Source organism: Aythya marila (assembly GCF_965140915.1).
Source record: "Aythya marila genome assembly, chromosome: 8".
NCBI lineage: Eukaryota > Metazoa > Chordata > Aves > Anseriformes > Anatidae > Aythya > Aythya marila.
The window spans coordinates 6,564,973-6,590,514 of NC_139049.1; the positions used below are offsets into that span (position 1 = coordinate 6,564,973).

At 35.8% G+C, this 25,542-nt stretch overlaps 1 protein-coding gene across 1 annotated transcript; it reads left to right on the forward strand.

The window, feature by feature from the left end:
• Positions 1 to 1,189: 1,189 nt before the first annotated feature.
• On the forward strand, positions 1,190 to 23,868 carry KIF14 (kinesin family member 14; the record flags this gene model as incomplete). The annotated part of the gene is made up of 30 exons (XM_082765724.1): positions 1,190 to 2,286; positions 2,657 to 2,911; positions 3,401 to 3,479; positions 4,136 to 4,234; positions 4,809 to 4,861; positions 5,447 to 5,477; positions 5,828 to 5,935; positions 6,831 to 6,947; positions 7,461 to 7,579; positions 8,415 to 8,587; positions 9,198 to 9,342; positions 9,449 to 9,512; positions 9,711 to 9,895; positions 10,655 to 10,757; positions 10,971 to 11,131; positions 11,983 to 12,130; positions 12,855 to 13,007; positions 13,615 to 13,741; positions 14,327 to 14,420; positions 15,184 to 15,322; positions 15,835 to 15,935; positions 16,607 to 16,701; positions 17,445 to 17,666; positions 17,827 to 18,011; positions 18,925 to 19,083; positions 19,800 to 19,919; positions 21,408 to 21,482; positions 22,103 to 22,241; positions 22,376 to 22,757; positions 23,829 to 23,868. The coding sequence occupies 30 exons, from the start codon at positions 1,190 to 1,192 to the stop codon at positions 23,833 to 23,835; spliced, it is 4,935 nt and encodes a 1,644-aa protein (XP_082621850.1). The 3' UTR covers positions 23,836 to 23,868.
• Positions 23,869 to 25,542: the final 1,674 nt, after the last annotated feature.

Sequence of the window (25,542 nt, forward strand, 5' to 3'; positions counted from 1 at the left end):
GCCCGGGCTCGGCTCCCTCACGGCGCCCGGGGCGGCCCGCGGGGGTCGGGGCCTCGGGGGTGGTGGCGGTCCCCGAGGGGGGTCCCTGAGGGGGCGGGCAGGAGTGTACGGAGCCGTAATTTCAGAGCTCAGCATTACAAACCCCTTCTGCTGAAGCAGGGGTTAGGTTGCCGCTTTGATATACTTCCTTTTTTTTTATTTTTTTTAAATTTTTATTTTCCCCGTCACCATTCACTGTTTTTATCTCAGCGATGCACGCAGTCCTTACAGGATCTCGAGGCGGATGATTCGCTGTTGATTTTTAACGACGAATTGCTAGCGCCTGACAGGTCTGCGGAGCGTGGTGGTGGCACTCCTACAACAGCCCTGTTGCATACGCAGCAGTGAGAGGGTGTTTTTCTATACGGGTTGTTTCGCATCTTTTCCACGTTTAAAAATGTGGAAAGTTGTATCCATACTCTCTTCACAATTTTTCTTCAATCTGTTAAGTTAGTTATTTGTCGCTTTAGCTATGCGTATATGTAATGTGGTGATCCAAAATAAGTTCCAAACGTATTCTATTAGGTGTCTTTATTAACTGCCTTATTTTGACACTGGCTTTTATATGAAAGAATCCTGAAAAAAAAAATCTGTTCTCTGTGTTTGCAGCTTTCCTAGCCCTCGTTAATAATGTTTTTATTCTGTTGTTGTTTGTTAGTTGTCAAGCACCGTCAGTGTGCGTAGTTCTGAGTGAATGGAGGCATGAACTTGAATTCGCTTTACTTGGGAACCGTTGGAAATCATTAGGAACAAATGTCTGTGGTCATCTTTGTTACTAAATAATTAGATTGTCCTTCGTATTAAATGGTGCTGCTTCATGATGTTTCTGAAGCGAATCAGAGAATTCAATAATTGGAATCAAATAGCCTACTGTGGGTAGAGATTGTCATTCAAGTATAGGATGGCTTCTTTTCTATTTTTAAGTGCTGGAGGTGAGATGGGGACACTAATTGTTAATGTTTGGGAACATATATTTACTGCAGAATATGTAAGGAGCTCTTTATGCCCTGAAATACACCTCATGTCTGTCAAAAGCATACAATTTTTGCTTTGTTTATCCAGGTTCAGCGAGAAGAAGCAACGAGATACAATCTTCTAGGAAAGCTGTTGTATCGGTTATAATCCTAATGTTAACTTGCTTGAAGACAAAATGCCTGTCTACAAGGTTCCTGCAAGAAATCCCTCAGAGACACAATGTACTACCACTTCTCAGAGGATTTCTTCACGAAGTGCTCTTACCAGCAGCAAAATGTATGGGCAGCAACTGACATCACAGATGTCAGGAAAAGAAAAAGATGGTCTTCTTTCATCATCTCAGAATAGGATTGAGGAAGTAAATAGCACCTATGTGATATCAGCCTGTAATAATGCAAACGACGCATCAGTTACATTGAAACCTCAGGACAGATTAACGCTTCAGAGGAGAACAAGAGTAAGCAAAAACTTGGTGTCCAGTAGTGAACAATCGGATAACAAAATAAGACAGAGCATAGAAAATACACAAACAGGCAAAAGATGTACTCTACAGAGGCGTGTGAGGACTGGCTCTGTGGAGAAGAGTAAAATTAATTGGAATGCTGTGCCTGGAATAGAAAATAATGACTTTGCTGCAGAAAGAAATTACAAGACTGCGCTTCGACCAAATATTAATAATAATGATACTCGGCATGGTAATCCAAGCTGTAAATTAGCTGAGGGTCAGTCAAATACGAAGATGCATTTTAACCTGAACAGCAAGGACTTGTTTGGCAATGTTGAAAATGACAAGTGCACACCTGTAAAATGTAAGACAAGCACTGCTGACTCAAAACTTCAAAATGAAGCTCATATGTCAGAGCAATTAGTTACCTCAAAGAACATTAATAGGATATCAGGAGAGCAACTGAATGAAAAAGGTGATGTAAATAAGCTAGAGGAAAAGCAAAGGTTACAACACTTAATGATAAAGCATAACAGTTTAGAAAGGCCAAGGATACCAACAAAAGGTTCAACAGAAGGATTTAAGCTTACACCAAAGAACAGCACATTTCAGGATCGGTCATCTCTGTCAGCTTTAAATAAACGACCACTTCATCCTCCGTTGGTGTCAAAAAAGAAAACCGGTGTTTCTAGTTGTCCTCCTGTGAGTAGAAGTGCAAAAGAGAAAGTAGAAACGCTTACAGAGAACAATAGCACTGAGGAAGATATTTTCAAAGTAGAAAACAGCAAAGTGACTGTAGCTGTGCGTGTACGGCCTTTCAGTAACAGGTTTGTATCTTGGACTTGTTTCTGATGCTACATAATGCCTTCTTTAGTGTATGTACATTTCTGTTTTATTTTCTGAATTGTTTGTTTTTCATTAGCCAAATAATATATACTTCAAAATTAGCAAGTATTTCAACATCAAGGTGAAGATTTTAAGAGGAATTCATTTCATGGTAGTTTGGGACTATGCTTTAAATTAGCTAAAGTACTTGAGCTTGAATGTTTTTTATGTTCATCAGACAGGTCTGTTTTTAAACAATGATTACCCAACTTTTTATTTTCATAAGGTGATTGATTGAAATTACTAACTTAAAGAATGTAGCTTATGCCTTTTTTTTTTTTTTTTTTAATTATGTTTTTTCCTTCTGTTCAGAGAGAAAAATGAAAACTCACTTCCTGTAGTCTCCATGAGTGGCTCAGAGACAGCTGTACGAAATCCAAGCACAAACCAAGTTTACACCTTCAGTTATGACTTCTCTTTCTGGTCTTTTGACAAGTGTCATCCTAATTTTGCAAGCCAAGCAATGATTTATAAAACTTTGGCACTGCCACTCCTAGAAAGAGCTTTTGAGGGATATAACGCTTGTCTTTTTGCTTATGGGCAAACTGGTTCTGGAAAATCATACACGTAAGTTCCTAAAAATAATTGTTAAAATATTGTAGGCACCAATTATTATGCAGTGTGAAGTTATGAGAAGAGATTGTATGTAATAAATTTAATAGTTATTAAGTTGTGTTAAAATGTTTTTATACGTTTTTATACACTGACAGGATGACAGGATGCAGAGAATAGGGTATACATACATTTTAGGATATGAAACATTTATAGGTTTCATGTTTATAGTACAATTTACTCATCTTCACTTACTCTAGGGTTTCTCTTTGCCTTGGCTTTTCTACCTATCAAGGGGTGAAATGGAAATTATAAAAGACCTCAGATATCATCATGTCCACTCTCCTGCTTAAACACATGCCAACTTAGATGAGGTTTATTTCTGTAACTAGTTGTTTCTGTTACTTAAATAAACTTGTGATGTTTTAACTTTAGCTTTACAATTAATATTAAAACTAGCTATAAAGAGAGAGAAAACTGAACTCATGTTTTTTGTAACTACAGGATGATGGGGTTTGATGAAGACCGAGGGATAATTCCAAGACTCTGTGAAGATCTCTTCAGTCAAATGGACAAACAACAGGTAGTATGTTTATACGTTCGAGCTTCTGTTGAATTATGAGGAGACTGGTGCGTTTCAGTATCTTGATAACTGTTTCGTTCCTTCTCTTTATACCTTAGTGCTGATCCACTTACTGCTAATGCCTGCATTTTATTGCTGATTGAAATCTTATTTTTGATAGCACATCTGATTAACAGGATTCTCTAGCTAGTCCAAGCCAACATTGTTTGCTTCCTGAGTGACAATAACGTACAGAAGAATTAAGGGCATGATAGAATAGAATTCAAAGCATATGAATTAATCTTAAAACATTGTCACGTTGATGTGAAATACGCTTGAATAGTATTCTAATTCTGTTTTCCTAGTTGAGTATTGCTGAAACTACTTAAATAAAAATTAAGCAAAGCCCGCCTTAATTCTTGAGGCTTAAAATTTGAGTTGTAAATAATGTTTTGTTTCCTTTTCTGTTCTGAGAATAGCTTTTGTGTGTGTGTATGATGATCCTTTCCAGAATGATTTAAAGTGTTTTTTCTTTCTGTTTCTCCCCACGTTGATTGGTATAGTAATAGTAATCTTAGAGAATCCTATTGAATAGAAGGATCTGGTAAACTTCCAAAACAGAAAGAATGATGAAATGTTTCTTGGGCTGTATAAGTATTTCTTTTTGTTATTATTAGGTCTTGTATCACCTTGAAATGAGCTATTTTGAAGTTTACAATGAGAAAATTCATGATTTGCTTGTCTTCAAAGCTGAAAACAGACAGAAGAAACAACCAGTAAGTTGCACACAGAAACAAGTATATACACAATCTCAAAATAGTGGCATTTATTCTGTAAATAAAAATACACAGATGGCAAGTGATCATTGTTTTGTTATCTAAGTACTTTAAATTGCTGGTGGAATTCCAGGTTAAAAAAAAACAAGTCTTAGGACTTCAAGCAAAATGTGTGGCACTTCAGAAATGCTAAGCAAAAAATCTTGCTGAAATAGAAGCAAAATGATTCGGTTGAATCTCTAAAAATTGTTAACATCTCATATCTGCAAAGTGAAGAAGATATTGTCAGCCTTTATGAGAAAGACCTATAGAATATTATTTATCTAGGACATCTTCAGATTATATTGATATAACATACATAATTCAGATTAATATTATTAACATATTAATATAATATAAATATATGGATAATGCATTAAAACTGCATTTCATCCACTAAAATCTCTCTCCTCAGTTCTTGGTCCTACTGAAATGTCAGTTCACTTTGAAAAATATCTGTGTATTTTTTATTTTCTGGGATGCCTGTTTGCTACTGATCCTAACAGTCGTTTTCTTTTTTAACTGTTCTTACCAGCTCCGTGTAAGAGAACACCCGGTGTTAGGACCGTATGTGGAGGACCTAACAGTGTAAGTCTTAACTATTCTCAGGAAATCCTAATTACATCAGGAAGCACTCCCTTTACTGTGGGGATGATGGAGCACTGAAATAGGTTGCACAGAGAGGCTGTAGAGATCTTCAGAATGGCATTGGAGAGCTTCAAAAGCTGCTTGGACATGGTCATGGGCAACCTGCTTTTGGTATCGTTCCCTGAGCAGGGGGACTGGACCAGATGATCTCCAGAGGCCTCTTCTGATCTTGAGCATTCTGTGTTTTTAATAGATCTATGGCATAATCCTGAAACAGCGTGCTGTTATCTTGATGCTCTGTGAAAGCCTGTTAACTCACGAGTGAATTAAGGAAAATCTTAGTTTCATGCAGTTTTGCAGAAACACGTACCCGAGTTTGACCTGCTGTATTTCCACTGGCCTTAGTATAATTGGAATTATTTTAGTAGGTTTAGAAACAAATGGAAGTCTAAAGACAACAAGAGTTTTCATGGTATATTTGTATTTTGTCTGTAAGTCAGGAAGTGTTTCAAAGCTCATGTGACTGGGAAACTACAGAAAAAAACAGTCCGAATACAAACTTGTTTTTTTTCTCCCCCTCTGTAGGAATGTTGTCAGTTCTTACTCTGATATCCAGGTAAGATTTATTTGGTTATATATCTCCTTGCTGCTTCTGTTGCTGCTGAAAACTATTCCATGGAAAGGAATAAAAACAAAACAAAACACACTTTACAGGTTGCCCAATATTCTGTGATGTTTCACTTGATGATGCTAAAGTATAAAGAGCACTAGTCCTATGTTGTGGAGCTGAGTAGATGCGTACAGGCATGTGTCACTCTCTTTAAGTGGTTACCTCTTAAACTCAGGTTTTGATTTCTCCCTTATAGAGTTGTCATTTGTGTTAATAACTTCATTTGCAAACATTTTAAACTGCAGTTGATTAGTCAAATTACATTTTGGTTTCATGTTCTGGCTTATCTCTTACAGAGTTGGCTTGAACTAGGGAATAAGCAGAGAGCGACAGCTGCTACGGTAATGAATGACAAGAGTTCTAGATCTCATTCTGTCTTCACCCTTGTCATGACACAAACCAAGGTATTGCTGCATGTGTTTTAATTATCTGTTCAACTTGCATAGTAGAAAATTGTGTGATGCCTAGAGAATTGGCAGAGTATACTTGAATGAGGTGAATAAAGGCCAGTGAATTTTTAACGTCTTTCTCTGCAGCCAACATGTTTCATTTTATGTGCTTTGATGATTACATTCTGTTCTTTCTGTTCTACGTATATTTATAGAAGTAATATAAATACTCCTAGACTGGCAGATCTAGGAATAGTTTCAAGTAGTTCAGGATATCTCTCACCTATTTGTCTCCGGAATATGGGCACTACATTTTTTTGTTTCTCTTACAGATGTGTAAGAGACAAAACCTGACATTGTAAGATAATCCTGAAAACAGAAGTAGAGCTCCTCAGTAGTCTACACACTGTCAGTTTTCTCTATTTACAAATAACTTGTTTGCTTGTTCTTGGCTGTTCTCATTTTTCAGCCCAATTACCTAGTCTGTCATCCTCCCCTTCACCGTTCTCACCCCTGGATTACTACTTCTCTCAATCAGAATTAGCCTTGAGACTTTTCCACTGACTATTTAACTGATCTTCATTAATGTAAGGCAGTGACAGCCTACTGATTTCTGTGGGTAATGGCCAGAGGCAATAGTCAAACTTCAGCAGCAAACTATGGATTTAAGTGTATCTGGTTTTGTGCAGTTCATGCTTATATAGTTATTCAACTGCAAACACTTAATGCTATGATTAATGGTATAGGTTTAGACACCTTTCAGAAATGTACACAAAGGTGTCCTTGCAAAAAGTAAATTGAAATGTCGATTTTTATTTATGTATTTTTTAAGTGAAAAGTTTGTTGTTTTTTTTGTTTGTCCTCAGGCTTTTTATTTTGATTCAAGTGCAAGCTTCTCTACTTTTTTCAGGTAGGATCTGTGGATGAAGAGCAACGTGACCGTAGTCTTACCAGTCACATAAATCTAATTGATTTAGCAGGCAGTGAATGCTGCTCTACAGCTCAGACCACTGGAGAAAGGCTGAAGGTAAACCACAATTGGAAATGTGTGGAGCAGGGAAAGACAGACTCCATAGAATACCCTTAAACTTCAACTCCCAAATATCCTCACATACCAGGGCTCTTGGGCATGACACTCCCTGTGCCGTGCAGGCCTGGTGATCATCTGAAAGGAAGGAGTGTGAACTGCACGCATGAGCAGCTGACTTTGCATTTAAGTCTCAGATGCTGTACACAGAGTTGAGGCTTGCCCCTTTTCTTGGGATTTAGTAAACAGTTCTAGTAAGATCCTTTCTTTCAGTCTGCCTGACTGAAATGATTTGATGGTTCTCAAGACTCTTTAAGACTGGGGTCTCTGTTATTTCCAAGTGAAGATCTAGGATATTCTTGCACTATCTTGTTTTTTAATTGGTGACATTTAATATGGCACATCTGTACTATGCATTGAATAAGCACAATTAACATCGTTAATCAACAGTCATTAACATCACACAAGTAAATACAATTGTATTATAATTATTCTTATTTTTGCTTTGTGTAGGAGGGTGTGAGTATTAATAAATCACTCCTAACCCTTGGAAGGGTTATTTCTGCACTCTCAAAGCAGTCTCAAAATGGAAAGAAAACTTTCATTCCTTACCGGGAATCTGTCCTTACTTGGTATGTATGCTCCAGAATTTTTTATACAGAAGTAGAGGCCTTTTATATAGAAGTAAAGGCCTTTGCAGGTTGTGGGTTCCCCTTCTGCACAGGAGCCATTTCCCCCTTGACTGCTGTGCAGCCCACCCCTAGACCCCTGCTGCAGAAGTAGGGTGATAGGAGAGGCAGGGTAGATGGAATTATTCCATCTCTGATTTGGGGTCTAGTATGTTCATCACCTCTTTTCCTCCATATGCTTCACAAAGAAGTGTGTTACTATGCTTGGCTGATACCACCCTCACTTTAGTATTGTTCCTTGTCTGTCTTACCATGGAACGAATGTTACAGCTCTTTTGCATCATGTATCATTTGTTTTTCAACTACTTGCTTGTTATGTCATCTTGCATCAAAAACTTTGGTTTTGTAATGCTTCTTGTGTTACTGGTGATGGGTTTGCTAGCAACAGGTTGAAGTGATTTGAACTAAGACAGATGCTTTTAGGTGGCTTAGCACAAAAGTTACTTCCACATCCTAGTGCTAATTTCGCTGTGACATTCAGGTAAGGACAGAGTATGGCTTGCTGTTAGAGCAATTCCCATGTTTCTGCACCCAGTACAAATAGTCTTTCTGCTTAGAAATCTGAAACTCGCATTTCAAGGTGACACATAGAGGGAAGAATAAATCAGATAAAGAACAAACAGGACCTTGGTTTGTACTATAAGTAGCTGTCAATCGCTCTCCCACTACTCTCAAAGTTGCAAGACCCTAGGTATTTTGTATTTATTCTGTTCAGATTTAACTTTGATTTCGGTGCTGGGAGGGAGAAAACTAACTTCTGATTTCTGCTCAAATGAAGGTTATTGAAGGAAAGTCTTGGTGGAAATTCACAAACGGCTATGATTGCCACAATAAGTCCAGCTGCCAGCAGCACAGAAGAAACTCTCAGCACTCTTCGCTATGCAAAACAAGCTTGTTCAATTATCAACATTGCTAAAGTAAATGAAGATGTGAATGCCAAGTTAATCAGAGGTGAGGTTGACATCTGCAGCATTTAATAGCTTTTTTTTCATTTCTGTCTGATTTTAACTTATTACTCGTAAGAAAGATTATTACTAATAATTGTGCTGACTGACCACTGGTTTATTTACTCCTCTAATGTTTGCTAGTCAAGATTTTTATAAGTTACACACACTGTCATCTTTGAGACAGTTTTGCTCTTTCATTAACTTTTTAAAAATTGATTTAATTCATAAATAATACTCTGGTATGCCCCAATGATGCTTACTGCTGAGTATTATTTGTGTTCAGTTTTTCTTAATAACACACTAATCAGGTGCTTTGTGATTTTTAAATACAAAAATCTTTCCTCTCTGGTTTTCATGTATAATCCTGCAACTAGTCTAACAGGATATCTTCTTTGTAATTCTATTTGTCTTTGTGAGTTGTGTTTATATTTTTATTTTTTTTCTTTCCAAAGACAGTATCTTGGGCAACAGTTGAGAACCTCTAACAGGGAAAGATGTTTTGCTTTTAATTAGATACAAGGATAAATTTTCTAATATTGTACTGAAATGTCTAAATACTATTTTATCTGTGATTTGTGTGTGTATGTACTGTGTTTTTGGTTTGTCTAATATAGAATTGAAAGCTGAAATTGAAAAACTGAAGGCACAGAAAAGTGCTCAGAACACTGATCCTGAAAAATACAGGCGTTATTTGCAGGAAATAACATCTCTGAGGATGAAATTGCATCAACAGGAGAGGGACACAGCAGAAATGCAAAGGTGGGACAGTCAATAACATATTTTAAAAAAGCAAGTGGGAAAATCTATATGGTTTAATTTTGCTCCTAAGACAGTGTTAAGTTATTTTTCCCCTTAATATATTAAGGGCCTGGAAAGAAAAACTTGAGCAAGCAGAAAAGAGGAAATTAGAAGATATAAAGGAATTGCAGGTATGTTTTCTTTCTTCCACTTGTTCCTTCGCTTTACATAGGAACTAGGACAGAAAAAAACAACACCGGTGATTCTTGCAGAAGAATTAGAGTAGTTCAAAGATTTGGTTTCATGAATGCTGTTCTTTTAACAGATTAATATAGATATTTGGATACACAGAGTAAATTGTCTTTTTTGCTGGTATCTCTTTTATCTAGAAAGCAGGAATTGCATTCAAAATGGACAATCACTTACCAAACCTTGTTAATCTCAGTGAAGATCCCCAGCTTTCTGAGGTGCTGTTGTATATGATTAAAGAAGGAGAAACTACAGTTGGAAGGTATACACCGAATTCAAAACATGATATCCAGCTTTCTGGAGTGCTAATTGCTGATGACCATTGGTACGTAGTATTCTTTGATTTTGTTTTTCTTATACTTAGATCAGAAGTATCTCCTGCTCTGGCCTTTCTCCTACTTTTGGAGTCGCTCTTCCTTCTAACAAAATATGGTTTTCTAACTAGGGAAGATATTATTGAAGGATAATTTTTGTATTCTTCAGTGACTAAGGTAACTTCCTTCTATTTCTCCCTAGAAATCTGTTAACCAAGGTAGTTTAACTTCTTAGTATATTTTGTTAGTGGAGTGAAATCTTCTGTTCATGTAGAAATTCTGGAGAAGGACGTGATCAAATGGTGCTGTCTATAACTCTCCCATTCAACTTAATGTAATAGTGAAATGCCTTTACAATTTTCAATTAAAACTGAAACTAGAGAACAACTTGGCCAGCTTTCTGAAATGTTTGAAGTGCATCCTGTGCTATGAATCCTAGACAGAATGCTGGAGGAAGTTTAACGAATCAATTACTGAAAATAGGAAAGACCTGGATATGTTGAGAAATTATGCTTTATCAAAGAAATGCTCAGATGACAGGGTATCATAATGATTTTTTTTAGTAGAAGGTTCTTAAATTTAAGTACAGATTCTCTTCCAACATACAGGTCACTCAGGAGTTATGTATAATGTAACTAAACAGGAAGAAGACACTCTACACGTAGAAAAAGGATAACAGCACACTATGTACAGCATGATTTTTATACATTAAGAAACATCGCTTACAATTAACATAAGCTACTGATACCACAAATGTTTCTTGTTTTCAGTGTTATAAAAAATAACCTTGGCCAAGTGAGTATTATTCCACGGAGAGAAGCAAAGACATATGTAAATGGGAAATGCATTTTAGACCCGACAGTTCTGCATCATGTAAGTAATTGACTTGGTAAAAGAAGAATATAAGCATATGTGGATTTTGTAGCTGTATTAATGTTACAATTTCAGACTAAAGGTTTTCTAAGAGGGCTCTGAAACCTTTAAATACTTCTGTGTTCCCCTTCAATTTCTACTCCTACCTTCTCTGTTTCAAGCCTATAAATATAGAAGTTAAAGAACGAACCTTTTTTTTTTTTTCTCCTGTAGGGTGATCGAGTGATCCTTGGGGGAGACCATTATTTCAGGTTTAATCATCCAGTAGAGGTTCAGAAAGTTAAAAGGCCATCTTGTGGGACTACACTTTTGCATGATGGTCCTAAAGATTTTGAATTTGCAAAGAACGAGCTGCTTATTGCACAGAAAACTCAGTAAGCATTGTATCTTTTTATTCGAAGAATAAATTCACAGTTGTTAATGCAACTATGCAATAACTTTACTAAGAAACTTAAGATCGTTAATTATTTCACTGTACATGAAAGCTGGAAAACAATGCTTATTTTTAATTCATTCTATAATGGAAATGTAAGTCCCAGACTTAGCTGAAGTGAATGTGTGTGTGTATATTATATATATATATAAATAATATGAAGTGATCACTACAATGCAGTTCACTTGTCAAGAAAACAGACCACCATTTAAGAAACACTAAGCTACAGAGGTCCACAGAGTAGTTTATCTCCTTAGTTGCATTTCTCCCCAGGCACATAATGAGTCAGAAATTGACTTCTGATGTTTCAGAGAATGGCACAAAGCTGAAAAGCAAACATGCTACGAAAGGAGACGAGAGACCAAAGTTATGACCTTGGTTGTCTGTGGTAGTGGAGAATTTGAGGTAGTGCAGTGTTATTCGTAGTTGCTTCTTTCCTGGGAGTTAATAAGTGTGAGTCTCATTGACTTAAAATATACTTCATCTTAGTGTGATTTAGCAAGTTTCTATTACATTTTTTAATTTTGCAACATATAGATAATACAATAAATTTGGAAATCAAGTAGAGGGTGAAATACTAGGATTTTTTTCTTTTTCACCTGTCTGTTTCCCCTATGAAATCAAAAATACCTACGTAAAAAATAAAAGTTGTGAAATACATTTTCACTGTTAAGTTTGGAGGCTGTAGAGTAACTCTTCCTGTTATGATAGAAGTGAATGAGAATATAATCCGTATGCAAGTTTTAAGAGATTAAAGCCAGCATTTTATGTGTATGATATTTCCATTTGTAGGCTTGAATCAGAAATTGAAGAGGCACGACTCAAAGCCAAGGAAGAAATGATGCAAAGTGTCCAAATAGCAAAAGAGATGGTTCAGCAAGAACTGACATCACAAAAAGAAGCTTATGAAAGCAAAATAAAATCACTGGAAGCAGAGGTGGTAAGTTGCCTTAGCATCATTGTATAAAACATAGCAGTAAAGTACAGTAAGTCAGAAGGTAATGAAACAGAAGCAGTGGTATGTGGGGATTTATTGGTTGTGTTTTATGTGGTGGTTATTGTTCTTTTTTTTTTCTTGCATATCGTAACATTGTCTTAGGGAGTTATTAAACATATATACATAAATAAAGTCACTGTTGCTAACACAAGAAGTTGTAAAGTAGATATCCCCTTCAGAATTATTTTAGTGATTTTGGTTTATAGGATTAGTTAGAAATTAAAATATTAATCCAGTGTGAATTTGATAAGGATGTAACTTGTGATTTTTTGCATACAGATTTTCTTCTGTGTAAATTACTACAATTTTAGTGTTTTAGTGAACATGTTTTTTTTCTGCTAAGTTTGCATGCTCATTTGTTATATAATGTAAAATATTTACAAGACTATTATTCTGTATATAATTGTGCATCATGGCAAAACAATAATAAAGATGGAGTACTTTATTTCTTAAATGTGCTATAGATGGCATAATGTGATGCTTGTGAAGCTTTCATTGCTTTCATTCGTATAACCTTTCATTGCTGGCAGTGGGCTTGAGTAGTCCACAGGAGCTGCATATTCTCAACGTATTGAAGTAAAAATAAACCTTAATATCTGCTTACAGGGTGGATCAGAAATGCTGTACAAGTAGTATACCTCCTTTTGTCTGTCCTTTATTATGTTAGAGAGAAGAATCTCGTAAGAAGCAAATGCAAGAACTGAAAAACCAAAAAGCTGCAACTAAAATACAGGAGCTAGAGAAGGCAAAGCAAACTCTTGAGCTAGAATTACACTTCAACAAGAAGCGTTTGGAAGTGGAGACCTTAGCTACCAAGCAGGTATTTAAAAACAAACAAAACAAACCTGAAACTTTTTAGGTGATAAACCTGGTCTTTTAAATAAATCATTGCACCACATGAAATGTTTGGTTTTTGGGCAGAAGGGGAGGGATGACACAGTGGCTTGGGGGAGTCTTTTTCTGAGTATTTTTCTTCTGTGTGGGTTTTTCACAAGTAACTAGATTGCTTACCTTCCGAGTATGCTATTGCATATGCTTTGGAGATAAGAAATAACAAGGTCAGTACTAGTTTATGTCACATGAACCATTTTGCTCGTACGCCAAAAGGTACGACTCTAACAATTAATGTGGTGGTAATGTTTTTTGGCTGGTATTCATATATCTGACTTCTGCAATAAATTCTATCTCATTTTTTTAATGTTACATCCTTTTCATTTTAATATTTCTTTTAAGAATTTGAATATGTAAGTAAAACAAGAAAATTTTAAGTTTAAACATGAAGGGCTTCATACTGATGGCAGATCAGGAAGATAAGTTTCATTCTGCTCTAATAGTCCTTAAAATGACAGCAACAAAACTATTTCACATAAGTAAACACCATTGAGTGTGATAGGCTTCTTTGTTTTTTTTTTTTTCCTCTTTCTCAGGCTCTGGAAGATCATAGTATTCATCATGCAAAGATACTTCAAGCTCTGGAAGCTGAGAAACAGAAGATTGCTGAAGAAATACAAACCCTTCAGAAGAACCGTGGAAGTGGGAATAAAACTACGACTAGTACGTGTGTACATAACATTGCAGGAGCAATGCTGACTTCTTGCTTAGTGGACTTGGATTTAGTGGCTGTGGACCCTTTTTTTTTCTTCCTCTAACACTTCTCTAACAGTCTGGAACAATGAGAGCCTTATGGTTCCTATGATCCTTTACCTTCTTAAGCGATGTTTATCAGACAGTGCGAAGAGATCTGTTCTAATCAAAAGTCAGGGTGGTTTGGCAGATATACATGCAGTCTGCATTTTCCCCTATTACTTAAAAGCCCTTCCTCTGTCTGGCTGAACTAGTTAAGATTTTAACTCACTGGGGAAACTAGACTAACAATTGTTTCTGTTTAGTTTCCTACCTCTTAGTAGCGTGCTACGTAGTATCTAGTGTTATGTCTCTATTTCTGAAATCCCCTTGATAACACTTCAAAAAAGAACACATATTGGCTGGGAAGGCCTTTTTTCTTTTTTCCTTTTTTTCCCCTCCCAAGCTATTGAGAGAGCTACTAATAGCTAAACTCTATTTGATTTTTTTTTTAAACGTTTAGCTGTTGCAAAGTGTTTGATCAGTTTAATCAATATGTCCTATATTCTTTATTAGTTCCTCTTAACTGGAATTCTTTGAAGTTATCTGTGATGATCAAAGAGGCCAACACCATTAGTAATGAACTAGGGAAAAACACTGTTTTCTGCAGGTGAGTATCTGAGTGGATTTATACAATTATGGTGGGGATGCTGGAAGTGCACTGTACTGTTTGTTTTTCTTGTAACAGCTTTTTGTTAAACTGAACATGACATTTCACTTTTCTCAACTAGGTTTAGTGTAGTGTGTAGCTTAGCAATGTTGGTTTGAAGTGTTTTTTTTATTAAGACTTTAAATGTTTACATTAGACAATTCATTTTGGATCATATGTGCTTTGGAGGTGAATCTCATGATATCTCTGTCCATCATGCTTTGTTTTGCTTATTAAAGCAGTCCTAAAACACCCAGTAAAAACCTCAGAACATGCAAACAGCAGATAGCAAGAATTCAAATCCATTGTACTCTATAGATCTCTTGCTGTGCTGTGTTACTTGTCAGTCATAGCTGAAGAGAGCGTTCTAGAAGTTGATCCCTATAATGGCCAGGTGTTCTTAGCAGGAGAACAAGAACTCTGCCAGTAGGGTTCTGTAGCATATATTTAGTTCTGAGTTTCTTGAGAACCAGGAATTTGTATGCTAGTACTGACTTCTTTCTCTGATTACAGAGATTCCTTTTTTGTTTTTCATAAAAATAAGTTTAGTGGCTGATACTTAATGTTTGTGTGTTGTGAGAAATTTGATGTCCCAGGCTTGGATTACTGGGCTTGTTATCAACTTCTTTATTTGATCCTTCCTGCAAATATTTTATTTTTGAAACATGAATTAGTGTTTTTATACTTAGTTGTCATTATTTTTTAAACTTTCTCAAATTCTTAGGCACGACAAAGTTGATGATAAAACAGGAACAGTATCTTCTATTCAAGTGCAGGTTCGTAATATCAAACTGGGAATAGCAACTTTCTGGAGCCTGGAGAAATTTGAATGCAAACTAGCAGCAATGAAGGAACTCTATGAGGTCAGTAAGAACTGAGGAAAAAACACTAATAATTTGTAGTGTTTTCTCAAAGAGAATACAATAATCATATAGGATGGGAAGATTGGTGTTTTTTTTTTTTTTCAATGTGTTCTTAATTTTATTTTTATTTTTTAAACGTGTGCTCCTTTATTACTCAGAAGGCATATGAGAGCTCTGAAAAACTGTATTTTTTTCTAAACTTGGTATTCCTATATCTCAGATGCCAGATAGTTGGTTGTCTTTGCTAAACATTGTATTTATTTATTTTTAATCAATTATTTATTTATTTATAGTTTTTTTTATATATATATATTTAAATTATTTATTTTTAGCAATTGCATCTCAACGTAGCTTGCAGTCCATTATCTTCTAGACTACATCTATCCTAACAAAAAGAAAAACATTGAATCTGCTATTGTACAGTCAAAATGTTGACTTCATCTACGGGTTGTATGCTTCATTGTCACTCTATTTCTGCTTAACACTCCTCCTCTGTTTTCTTTGTTTTCCAGAGTAATGATAACAATAAAGCTGCTGATGTGTTTTATGACCCTGCTGATGAGTGGGAACCTGACCTTTCGGATGCCTCAGTTTCCTCTCTTTCCAGGAGAAGGTGATAATTTGTAGCTCCTTCAGCTATGCTTGAAAGAAAGCAGAAGTTAATTTGTATAATTATGTAAACGTGCTTTTCTGCCACTCATATAACTTTTTATTTACGAATTCTTCTTCTACCTTTTTATAGTGCCAAACTTATAAATTAAGTGAAAAGTTGTGTAACCATTTGTGAGGAGTGAGGAAAGTTAAAGCACAGTTAAAACAAGTCAGGCAGTACCAAGGGCTCAGCTTAAACACAGCTCCCAAAATGAGTGGCGGAGTTCCTTCTGAGCCTCCTTCCAGCTGTTTCACAACTTAAAGGTTGGCTGAGGCTTCTCAAATTGCTCTCTTATCAAGAACTGGCCTTGGGTGCCAGGGACTAAGTAAGCAACCAGAGCCAGCCTAAAGAAGTTTTTGGCTTGTCTGATGGTGGAGAGCTTCGTGGAATGTATCTGTTTTACCAAGAAAAAAAAACTTCCCATTTGGCTTTACAGAAGCAATTTAGTCTGTCCAACAAACAAGATCGAAAAGAGTACATATACAACTTTTAATATAAAAAGAATATATTATAAAAAGTACATATAAATATTTTTTGTCTGGTGGTTGTTAATATTCATTGCGTCTTCAGTGGGCACTAGGGGAGAGGTTGGTTTTTTGTCTTTTATGTTTTACTTCTCTCATCCTTTCTAGAAGTAGAAGTTTAATGAAGAACAAGAGAATTTCTAGATGTTTGTCTGGTATACAATTGCAACCAACCCATGATACACAAACTTCCTATATTTCAGGTATTTATTGATATACAGGTAGATCACCTTTCATTTCATACTGAGAACTTGATGAAAATACTATCTGTATAAAACACATGTACTTCTAATACTTATTTTTAAAAACATATGTAAAAAAGTGTGGGCCAGAGAACAAACTGGAAAATGTCTTGTTTGTAATGTATTCAAGCTGATAATATCAAGCTGTTAACAGTAGATCTTTTTTTGGTTTCTCTGATTGTTTTTTTAGAGTGAAAACTTCCTAACCATCACTCTCAGCCCTGTTGAAAGAGTTTTACTTAAAACATTACCCCATCCTTAACTAAGCAGTTTTACTGGAGATGAGGATAATTCATGTAACAAATTGCCTGAGGCTGAATCCTGATACAATCATTTGGAGACTGTGCTTGAGTTGTTGCTATTCATTTAACTGCTAAGGTTTCCCCTAGCTCTTTGTCAGGTTTTATCTCTTTTTTTTTTTTTTTTTTTTTTTGGTGAAAAACTAGATGCCTCAGGCTTCCAAATGTTTTTATGGAGTTACTTTATATTGGCCGAGGTTTATTTTCTGTGTCTCTGTAGGTTCGTTCCATTATTGAAAAAGATGGATTAATGTTAAAGAATTTCACTGGGGAATTTCTTTGTACTAACTGAATCTAAAAACTATGTAGAATTACAAAATACAAAATAGTCATTATATGGATTTTCTGACTGCTTATTCTTGTGAAGAGTTTCTTGCCAATGTATTTTACTTTTTCACCTTACAGGTTCACAGAGTAAATCCAGCATATGCCCAAACTTCTCTGAATCACTTCTTCCTGGAATTTGCAAAGAATCTGTAAGTTCAGCTTTAGATTTACTGGAACAGAATCATGAAGGGAGAAAGAGCATAGCAGATCATCTCCTAAGGAATTTGTTTACCATTTTCTCTGGAGTTTCTGCCATTTCAAAAGCCTATGAACAGCAAGATGAAGAATGTCAAAAAAATTGTAAGTCTCACTTTCATAACTATCGAAGTAAACATTATTAAACGTCTTGTTTTGTCTTTCGGACTTATAAGCATTCATCTGTTTGCTGAGGGAGAGAATAAATATTACTACTTTTATTTGCAGAGCAGACCTGCTGATAGATCTCCTATTTCTTTTTTAGTTTTCTCTACTGATCATGCTGCTCAGTCCTACAGCATCAAAATTACTTCTGTGTTTGGCCAGCTTGTGGTTCTAGTCAAGGTTTGGCTTACCCATGTGCAAAAGTGCCCTAGCTCTGTGAAGACTGATGAAGAATTGAAACAGGAAGTAAAGAACCTGGGAGGCTATTTACAGTTACTGTTGCAGGTAAAGTATATATTTTGGAAGAAAATATAATTCAGCTGCTGCGTGTAGAGAAGTTCTGTGCATTAAAATAATATAGACTACAGATGGGCTAAACACAGTTAAATATCCAGCATATAAAACAACAAATGGACAGACCTACGGAAAATGAATAGCAAAGGGTATGTTTGTATCAGCTAAACTGGTACTATTTTTTTTTTTTTTTGCGAGTTCAGTGTGATGTAGACTTCTGTGTCTAGGCCCTGACAACAGCAAAAGCTTGTCAGTATGCTGTCAGTCCTGATCTGGTAGGTTCTACGTCCCAAGGATGGCACAGAATCAATGTGATGCATTGCTTTTGTTGTGGGTGGATGGGGTGGTGTTTTTATTTTTTTTGTTTGTGTTTTTAACTATAAAATTAGAATTACTTTAGCTACTATTAATTGGATCATACCCGTATTTCTCTGAGTCACGCAGGTATCCTAAAAAGTATCTGTAATTCATATACCAGTTTTATCTGACAATTGAGCAAATCCTTCAAAGTGATGATAGGAATGCCACTTAGCCCTCTTGTTTTCCATGAAGGTAAAAGGGGAAAATAAAATATGCAGTGACAAGAGTGATTGCTAGTTTGTATTCTGGAAAGTGCTACTGTTTATGGATTTATAAAACCAGTCACTGGTAAATGTTATTCCTGGTACAGCCTTGTGAAGAGTAATTCTATTTTAATTGTGTAGTATAATGATACCATTTTTCTTTATGGCTGCATTGGTTTCTCTTCTAGATGTAGTAGATAAGTCATTAGAAGTGGGAAGATAGAAAGCTGAAAACATACTAAACTATCATGCAGTGCAAACTCTTGCATCGTAGAAGTCTTGTGCTGTTAGACCAGTGATACTTGCTAGTTTCAGTGAATGGTAACGCTTTTGTTTCTAAGGGATGTTCTTCAGATATTTCCTCAATGGTAACAGAAGCACAGAGCAAAGTGAACGAAGCAGTAAAACAAACAATTAAATGCATAGGACACTTGGCAGTATTCACAAGAACTGATATTTCCATTTTTGAAGAGAACGACATTCCTGCAACTGGTCTACAGGTGAAAAAATGTTTGTTAGAAATAATGACTTTGTAGATGAGTATCAAAAATACTTGAGCATGAAAACATAACGTTTATTCCAAATGATATCTTTGTTTTTTTCCTTTGTATTCTTTGTGCTTCTGTATCCTAGGATACAGCACTAAATAATGAAGTAATTTACATGTTGACATTCACTTTTTTTTCAAGTAAACAAGGTCATAATTATAATGGTTATATAAAACAATTTGATCAATTAAGTGTTTTCAGTTTATCTAATACTACTTTTTTTTTTCCTCTGGAGGAAAAAATGTGTTAATATAAAAATGTGTTAATGCCCTGAATGTTTTTGAAATAAAAAACAATGAAACAAAAATCTCAAACTTTTAAGTTTGTATAACTTTCACCTACAAGCAAGAAGAAATGCTGTGCTTTTAGGGTTGCATCTCTGCAGAGATTGCACAAGTATACCTACTTCAATAGAATTCAATATTTATATGAATAATCTGGCTGAATACCACACCCTATTTTTAGAAATCTGAAGAAAATTGGGGAAAAGGAGGTTAGAGTGCTGAGCCACTGTGATCTGAGAATCACATGTGTCTGAATAGGCCAGCGCTGAACAATTCGTACCCCACAGCCCCAAATTGTTTTTAGTCCATTATGGAAAATCTATTTTAGCTTCTAGGCCTAATCAACTCCTTTAATCGTTATGTTTTGAACCTTTATTTTAAAAGGACTTTGTACTTGCTGTTTATGATGGAGTAGGTTTGGGGCTGGACTTTCTTACGGATACAGTACAGGAAAAAGCAAGAATGGTGCAGAAAGAACTATTGAAACAACATCCACAAAATGAGGTGAGATTTCAAGAAGATTATAAACAACTGATACATTTTTAGAGACACTTGATCATGTTTTTTATTTTTCATCTGTTCTTTCTAGAAAGATTGTGTGGCATGCTATTACAGTTGAACAGAAGTTTGAGATGGGTGATACCAGTCGTGCAGATTTTTTTTTTCCAGTGTTTAGCCTTTCACCCATATGTAATCTGAACATTTAAATGTATTTAATTCAGAGTAATTTCTGAATTGAAGGGCACTTTGGGGACACGTTGAATAGAATTTCATAGTGTAATCATGAGGAAGAGGGAGAATACAAAAAACTTTCACAAAGATGCCACTGGACAAAATGGTGAAGATGCCATTTTTTATTCTGTATACCGTTCTTAAGTTGTTTTGTATAAAACAAACAAACAAAAAAACACTTAGTAATGTCTTATGATCCTAAAAGTTAATTGCTATTTTATAATGATAATAGCAAACACCTCTATTTCCTACACCGTTATTGTTGAGAAGATGATGAAGTTTAAAAGACTTTTTTTTTGTAGACTTTATTTTCACATATGGTTCTTTTGCTCCTAGTCCCAAACAATGTGATGTCTAAATATTGAAATAGTTCAGTGTTATCTTTTAACATTTTTTGTACAGTCATGAGCAATGGTGGCAGTGTACCTGTATCTGAGCAATCCTGTCTTGTGCCATGGATTTCTGTTTTTTATTTTTCTGTCAAAGCTGATAAACTTGCAGGGCTGTGGCCAGTAAGAAAGTCTGAATAGCGAGTTGGGTTAGATATGATACATATTTCTGAAGAATTTATTTCTGTTCAAAAATAGATAATAAATGATCTGGACTAAATGGTTCATATCAGTTGGAAAAGAGTGATAAACTGCTAGTTGCAAGGAAAGCAAAAATTTCTTTTTACTCAGATTTTCACTGTTTCTTAATCCTACAGGTAGCAGTGAAACTGTCCCATATCTTTCATATTCCTGTCTACTTAACTCCAAAACATTTCATGTTTCTAGCAAAAAGAATCAAGCAGTCTGCTTTATCAATATTTCTGTTCACTTGCAGCAGATTCTTATCTACCAGCAGGGATCCTGTACATGCTTGTTGTTGGCTGAGCTAATGTTTTAGGTAATGTCTACAGCTAGTGCGAAATTGCAAAGAGAACACAAAGGTATTAGCTAAGAGCTTACCCCTGCCACTTAGAATGGCAGCGATATAAAAATTACAGGAGAACCTTTCTTTAGTGAGCACTTACTTTTGCTCATTTGACCCTCCTGTGTTAAGGGGGTTATATGAAGTCTTGCAGATATGTGAACAGGTAGACAACATTGTTAATAATTTTATTTGAAAAATGCATGTCATCTTGCAGAAACTTTACTCTTGCTTTTGAATGTTTTCCTCGTCAGCATGCTGGTGTTCATTGTTATGCTTCTAAAAGATTCACGTACTTTCACTGTGCCTTGAATGAAGTGTGCAATATAATTAAAAATTCTTTTGTAGATTCAAAATCGAATAAGGGATGATGCTGTGGCATTAGCCAGGTTCCTTGAACATAACATATCTTCTTGCAGAAAGGTAAGGGAAATGTTTCACCTAATGTGGGCTTTGAAGCTGGGTTTTAAATGTGATGGATGCACTTAACAAAACAAATCTGAAACTACCTGGATCTGAAATTGCTATATTTACAGTTTCATGATGACAAATCCTGCTCAGTGGCATTCTTGTGATTGGAACGTTGCAGCTGTTCTAGCCACTGCATTTCCCCTCAAAGATGCTTGGTTTTCATTTGACTTGGTGTTTCTAGAGGTACTTGTAGCTTATCCTCATGTATTTGTGTTTATTATGAACACCCTGAAGTTCAGTAATGCTAGGGTAATAATGGTATAAATAGCTACTGCAATATTTTATGCACACAGCTATTGATATTTTGAATTAAAATGCAGGACAGATGTTTTAAAATGCCATTAAGAGCATTTTTGGGAGTTAGTTTATTTACAGTTTTTTTTTTTTCTCTTTTCCTTCTTTCAATGATATGCACTTCTTTCCAGAGCTGTCTTATGTACTGTAACTTAATATCACTTTCATACTATATTTCAGTGGCCTGTTTTGTGTGACTAAATCCATAATAATGTATTAACTATTAAACATTCCTGTCATGTACTTGGGTCTTGTAAAATTGCTTTTTATTAATACAGAAAGAAATAGAATCTCAGTTACCAGAAGAAGATTATGTGTATATGGAAATTAAGAGAAGTACTAAGATCGCTGTGAAATATTTGGAATTGGAGCAGTGCCTCGCTGAAGTCTATCAGATCGTTTCTTCTGCATTACAAGGTATTTACCTGGGTTATTGCCTGTCTTGCTAATAACATGTAGACTAAAGGAGACATGTATAGCAAGAGGAAGGGAAGACTGGTCTCTTTTTGCAGAATATCGCATTTAATTCTTACAGTTTTTGTTTCTCATAGGGTCATTCAGAAACACAAGCCCTCTCAGGAGCTTCGCAGGAGAGATTTGTTTCATAGCTGGATGTTTGTACAATTATTTCAATTCACTTCCTTTGGCTTCTACTTCTACAAACAATCCTATCCAGAGAACACCCATGCCATTTATGAACTTGGATGAATTGGACTCTCTGGTTGATTCCCTTATTGTGAATTTTGAACTTGACCAAGGGCAGCAAAATCTGAAATCTCAACCTCTGTGTAATGAAACTACTGAGACAGAAGGAAGACAAAGTGAAGCAGGTGGAGATGAATTTGCTTCGAAACTGAAGGGGATTCCAAAACACACATATAAACTCCAGTCACCACCTACGTTTCCAGAGGAGCTCTCACTTGGCAAGATACAGTGGGTATAAAATACTACTATCAAGAATTCAGGGAAACTCTACGAGGGGAAAGTAATATATCACAAAAAATATCTTTAGTGGTTTTGTAGTCCATTGAAAAATCTTGGCCTGAAGTAACAGTGATAATGCTCTTCAACTCATTCTAAAGTAAGTTCATGAGGTGTGGTGTTGCTAGAGGTTATCTTTGCTCAGATCGCTTTCAGTATTAATTCACAGTGCATTAGAAGCATAGCTCTTCCTAAATAATATGCGAGTTATCCCATGATGCTGTGGAGAGTTGCACTGATAAGCAATCTACAAGTAAAACTAGAATGTATGTATTAGAGATGTAGGGCTGGATGGGGTTCAAGTTCCACACTTTCAAGGTAAAAAATTGAGGCAAAGATGTATCATAACCAAATCTACACGCATCGCTAAACATCCTTCACAGGTATTCTGTAAATCTAGATGACTCTGTACTCAGGAATTGTAACAAAACTCCCAGTGATAAATGCAGACAAGATTCATTCATGTCACTGATGCTGGAATTTAAGTCTGAGAGGATGTTGTGCTCCACTGCTTCCATGTCACCTGTTCGATTAGCTTACCATTCTGCCTCCAGAAGTTAATGTCGTGCTATGGCCTAGGCTTAACTGTGTTACTCTGAGCTATTTACAAGACTATTGCTGTATGTTACTCAATATGTTCCTCATGTTCCTTTGCTACTTGTACTGGGCTGTGATTTGGTGAAAGGATAGGGAGCAGATCTTTGTTTTTGCCTTTTGTGGATTGTTTCCTATACTTTTTGCTTTTAGAATGACAGCAGCATTACAAGTGGACCTTCATTAGGCTAAACCAGTGACTTTGCCAGTCAACTACTACCTTGTGCTTTTTACTGTAGACATAGTTTATCATGTACCTTTAGTCTGTTGGCTGAAGCCATTGAAAGCTAACTGCAAGGACGAAAATGTTTTAAGATTATTTATTCCTTAATATTGGGTTCTAGGAGGCCTGGACCTCACACATCTTGCTCATAATCATGCTGAGAAAATCGTGAGCTGACACTTAAATGTTTTTTGTTTATTTCAAAGCTTCTGAGCCAGGTATTCATAGCTACCATCTTTCCTTCTGAGAGAAGAGGCCCAGCATCTTGAGAGATTCAGTCTGTGAGAACAGTTCAGGCTCTTATACCATTTTCTACAAATGGACTACGTTGAAGAGAATCAGTCATCATTTTTCTGTGATAACTTTCATAGTAGTAACCAATGCTGTCATTCGGTGGTTTTGTGCTTATCTGCCGTGATGGAAATGTGGAAAGGTAATTATGCTGTTATGGTAATTATCCATAACCCATATATCTTTTTCTGAAGATTAGTGTACCTTAATATTTTGTCCAAAAATGTCTTGCAGTGCGGTTCTACCATGAAAATTAATTGGCACTTTTTATCTGCTAACATTTATTTCACATGAGGTGCAGTGTTGCTTAGTTGCTTTCTTTAGAGACATTTACAAGTCTGCTCAGGGGTTAATAAAGTCTATTCAGTTATTCAGATTTTTATGCTTTTAAGTGTGAATACAATCCTGGTATATTTATACTTCTGTAAATGTACAATTTTGTATTTGGCTGAAAATTTTAAAAACATTTGTGGTTCTTCTGAATCATGTATCTAAGTGCAAGCATTGTGAAACTAAATCATGTAACTGATAGCCAGTTTCTACGACTTCTGTAAATACCTGTACAACAACACGTGTAAGTTCTTTGTCAGTTTTCTTCTGTTCACAGTTGCTTTTGAGACCTTCCTTTGCTGGTAGTATTGCAATGTAACATTCTGAAATACTAATAAAAGATATTTTCTGTAGCACTCAAGTGAAACCAGAAGTGTGACTACTTTAAGTGTCTCTGTTAAGACATTTAACAGCACATGTTTAGATGCTGAATACTTGTGACTTAATCTACACATATTAAGGTCACAATACTCCCTTCTTTTCACATTTGTTAATATTGTGGTGTTATGCCAAGTTTCAGTTGCAAAGATATTAAAGTGTGTTACTTGCTGACATTTCACCTGCTAGATGATTAATCATGTTTGCATTTTTTTGTATTTAATGAGAAGAACTGGTGAGAAATTATCTTGTTTGTTACAGTTCTGTGTATTATTATTAGAATTTGTTTACTTATTTTTTTTTTTTAAAGGAAAGAACAAGGTCGTCATAACTCAGAGCTCACACTGACTTTCACTTTTTAGCCTTTATGAAAACCATGAGAAAAACACCATGCAAACAAATCGGTTTCTGATAGGTTTAACTGAGGTAGCAGAAAGTTGATGGGCGACTTCAATCCCATCACATCTGGCTTTTGAACGACGAGTGAAAATGTTGCCAATAGCTTCCTGCAGCTTGTGTTCTCCTCATCCATGCTAAGGTGAATTGTAGAAACTGATTAAAGCACCTTGTTAATATCATATTTACATTTTAGTATGTCACCAAAACCTACTTCTGCTAGTGTTTTCTTCAGCTTGGTGCCCTTGTTACAGTTATACATCATCGAAGTACTTCACTCTTACGGTATGTATGGTGACCATACATCATCAGGGTGGGCTAGTGCTCATAACATATTGCATTAATACATCAGCAAGCCTGGCTGGAGCTCCAGTAATCTATTGGTGTAATATACCATCAGAGTAAGGTATATTTATAACTATAGGCTGGTCAATCTATAAATTACCCATGTCAAAGAACTGGGGTCATGGCAGGCAGGCAGATTTTGGGATGGATTGATATGGCTGTGAATGGTACGTTAGTTTC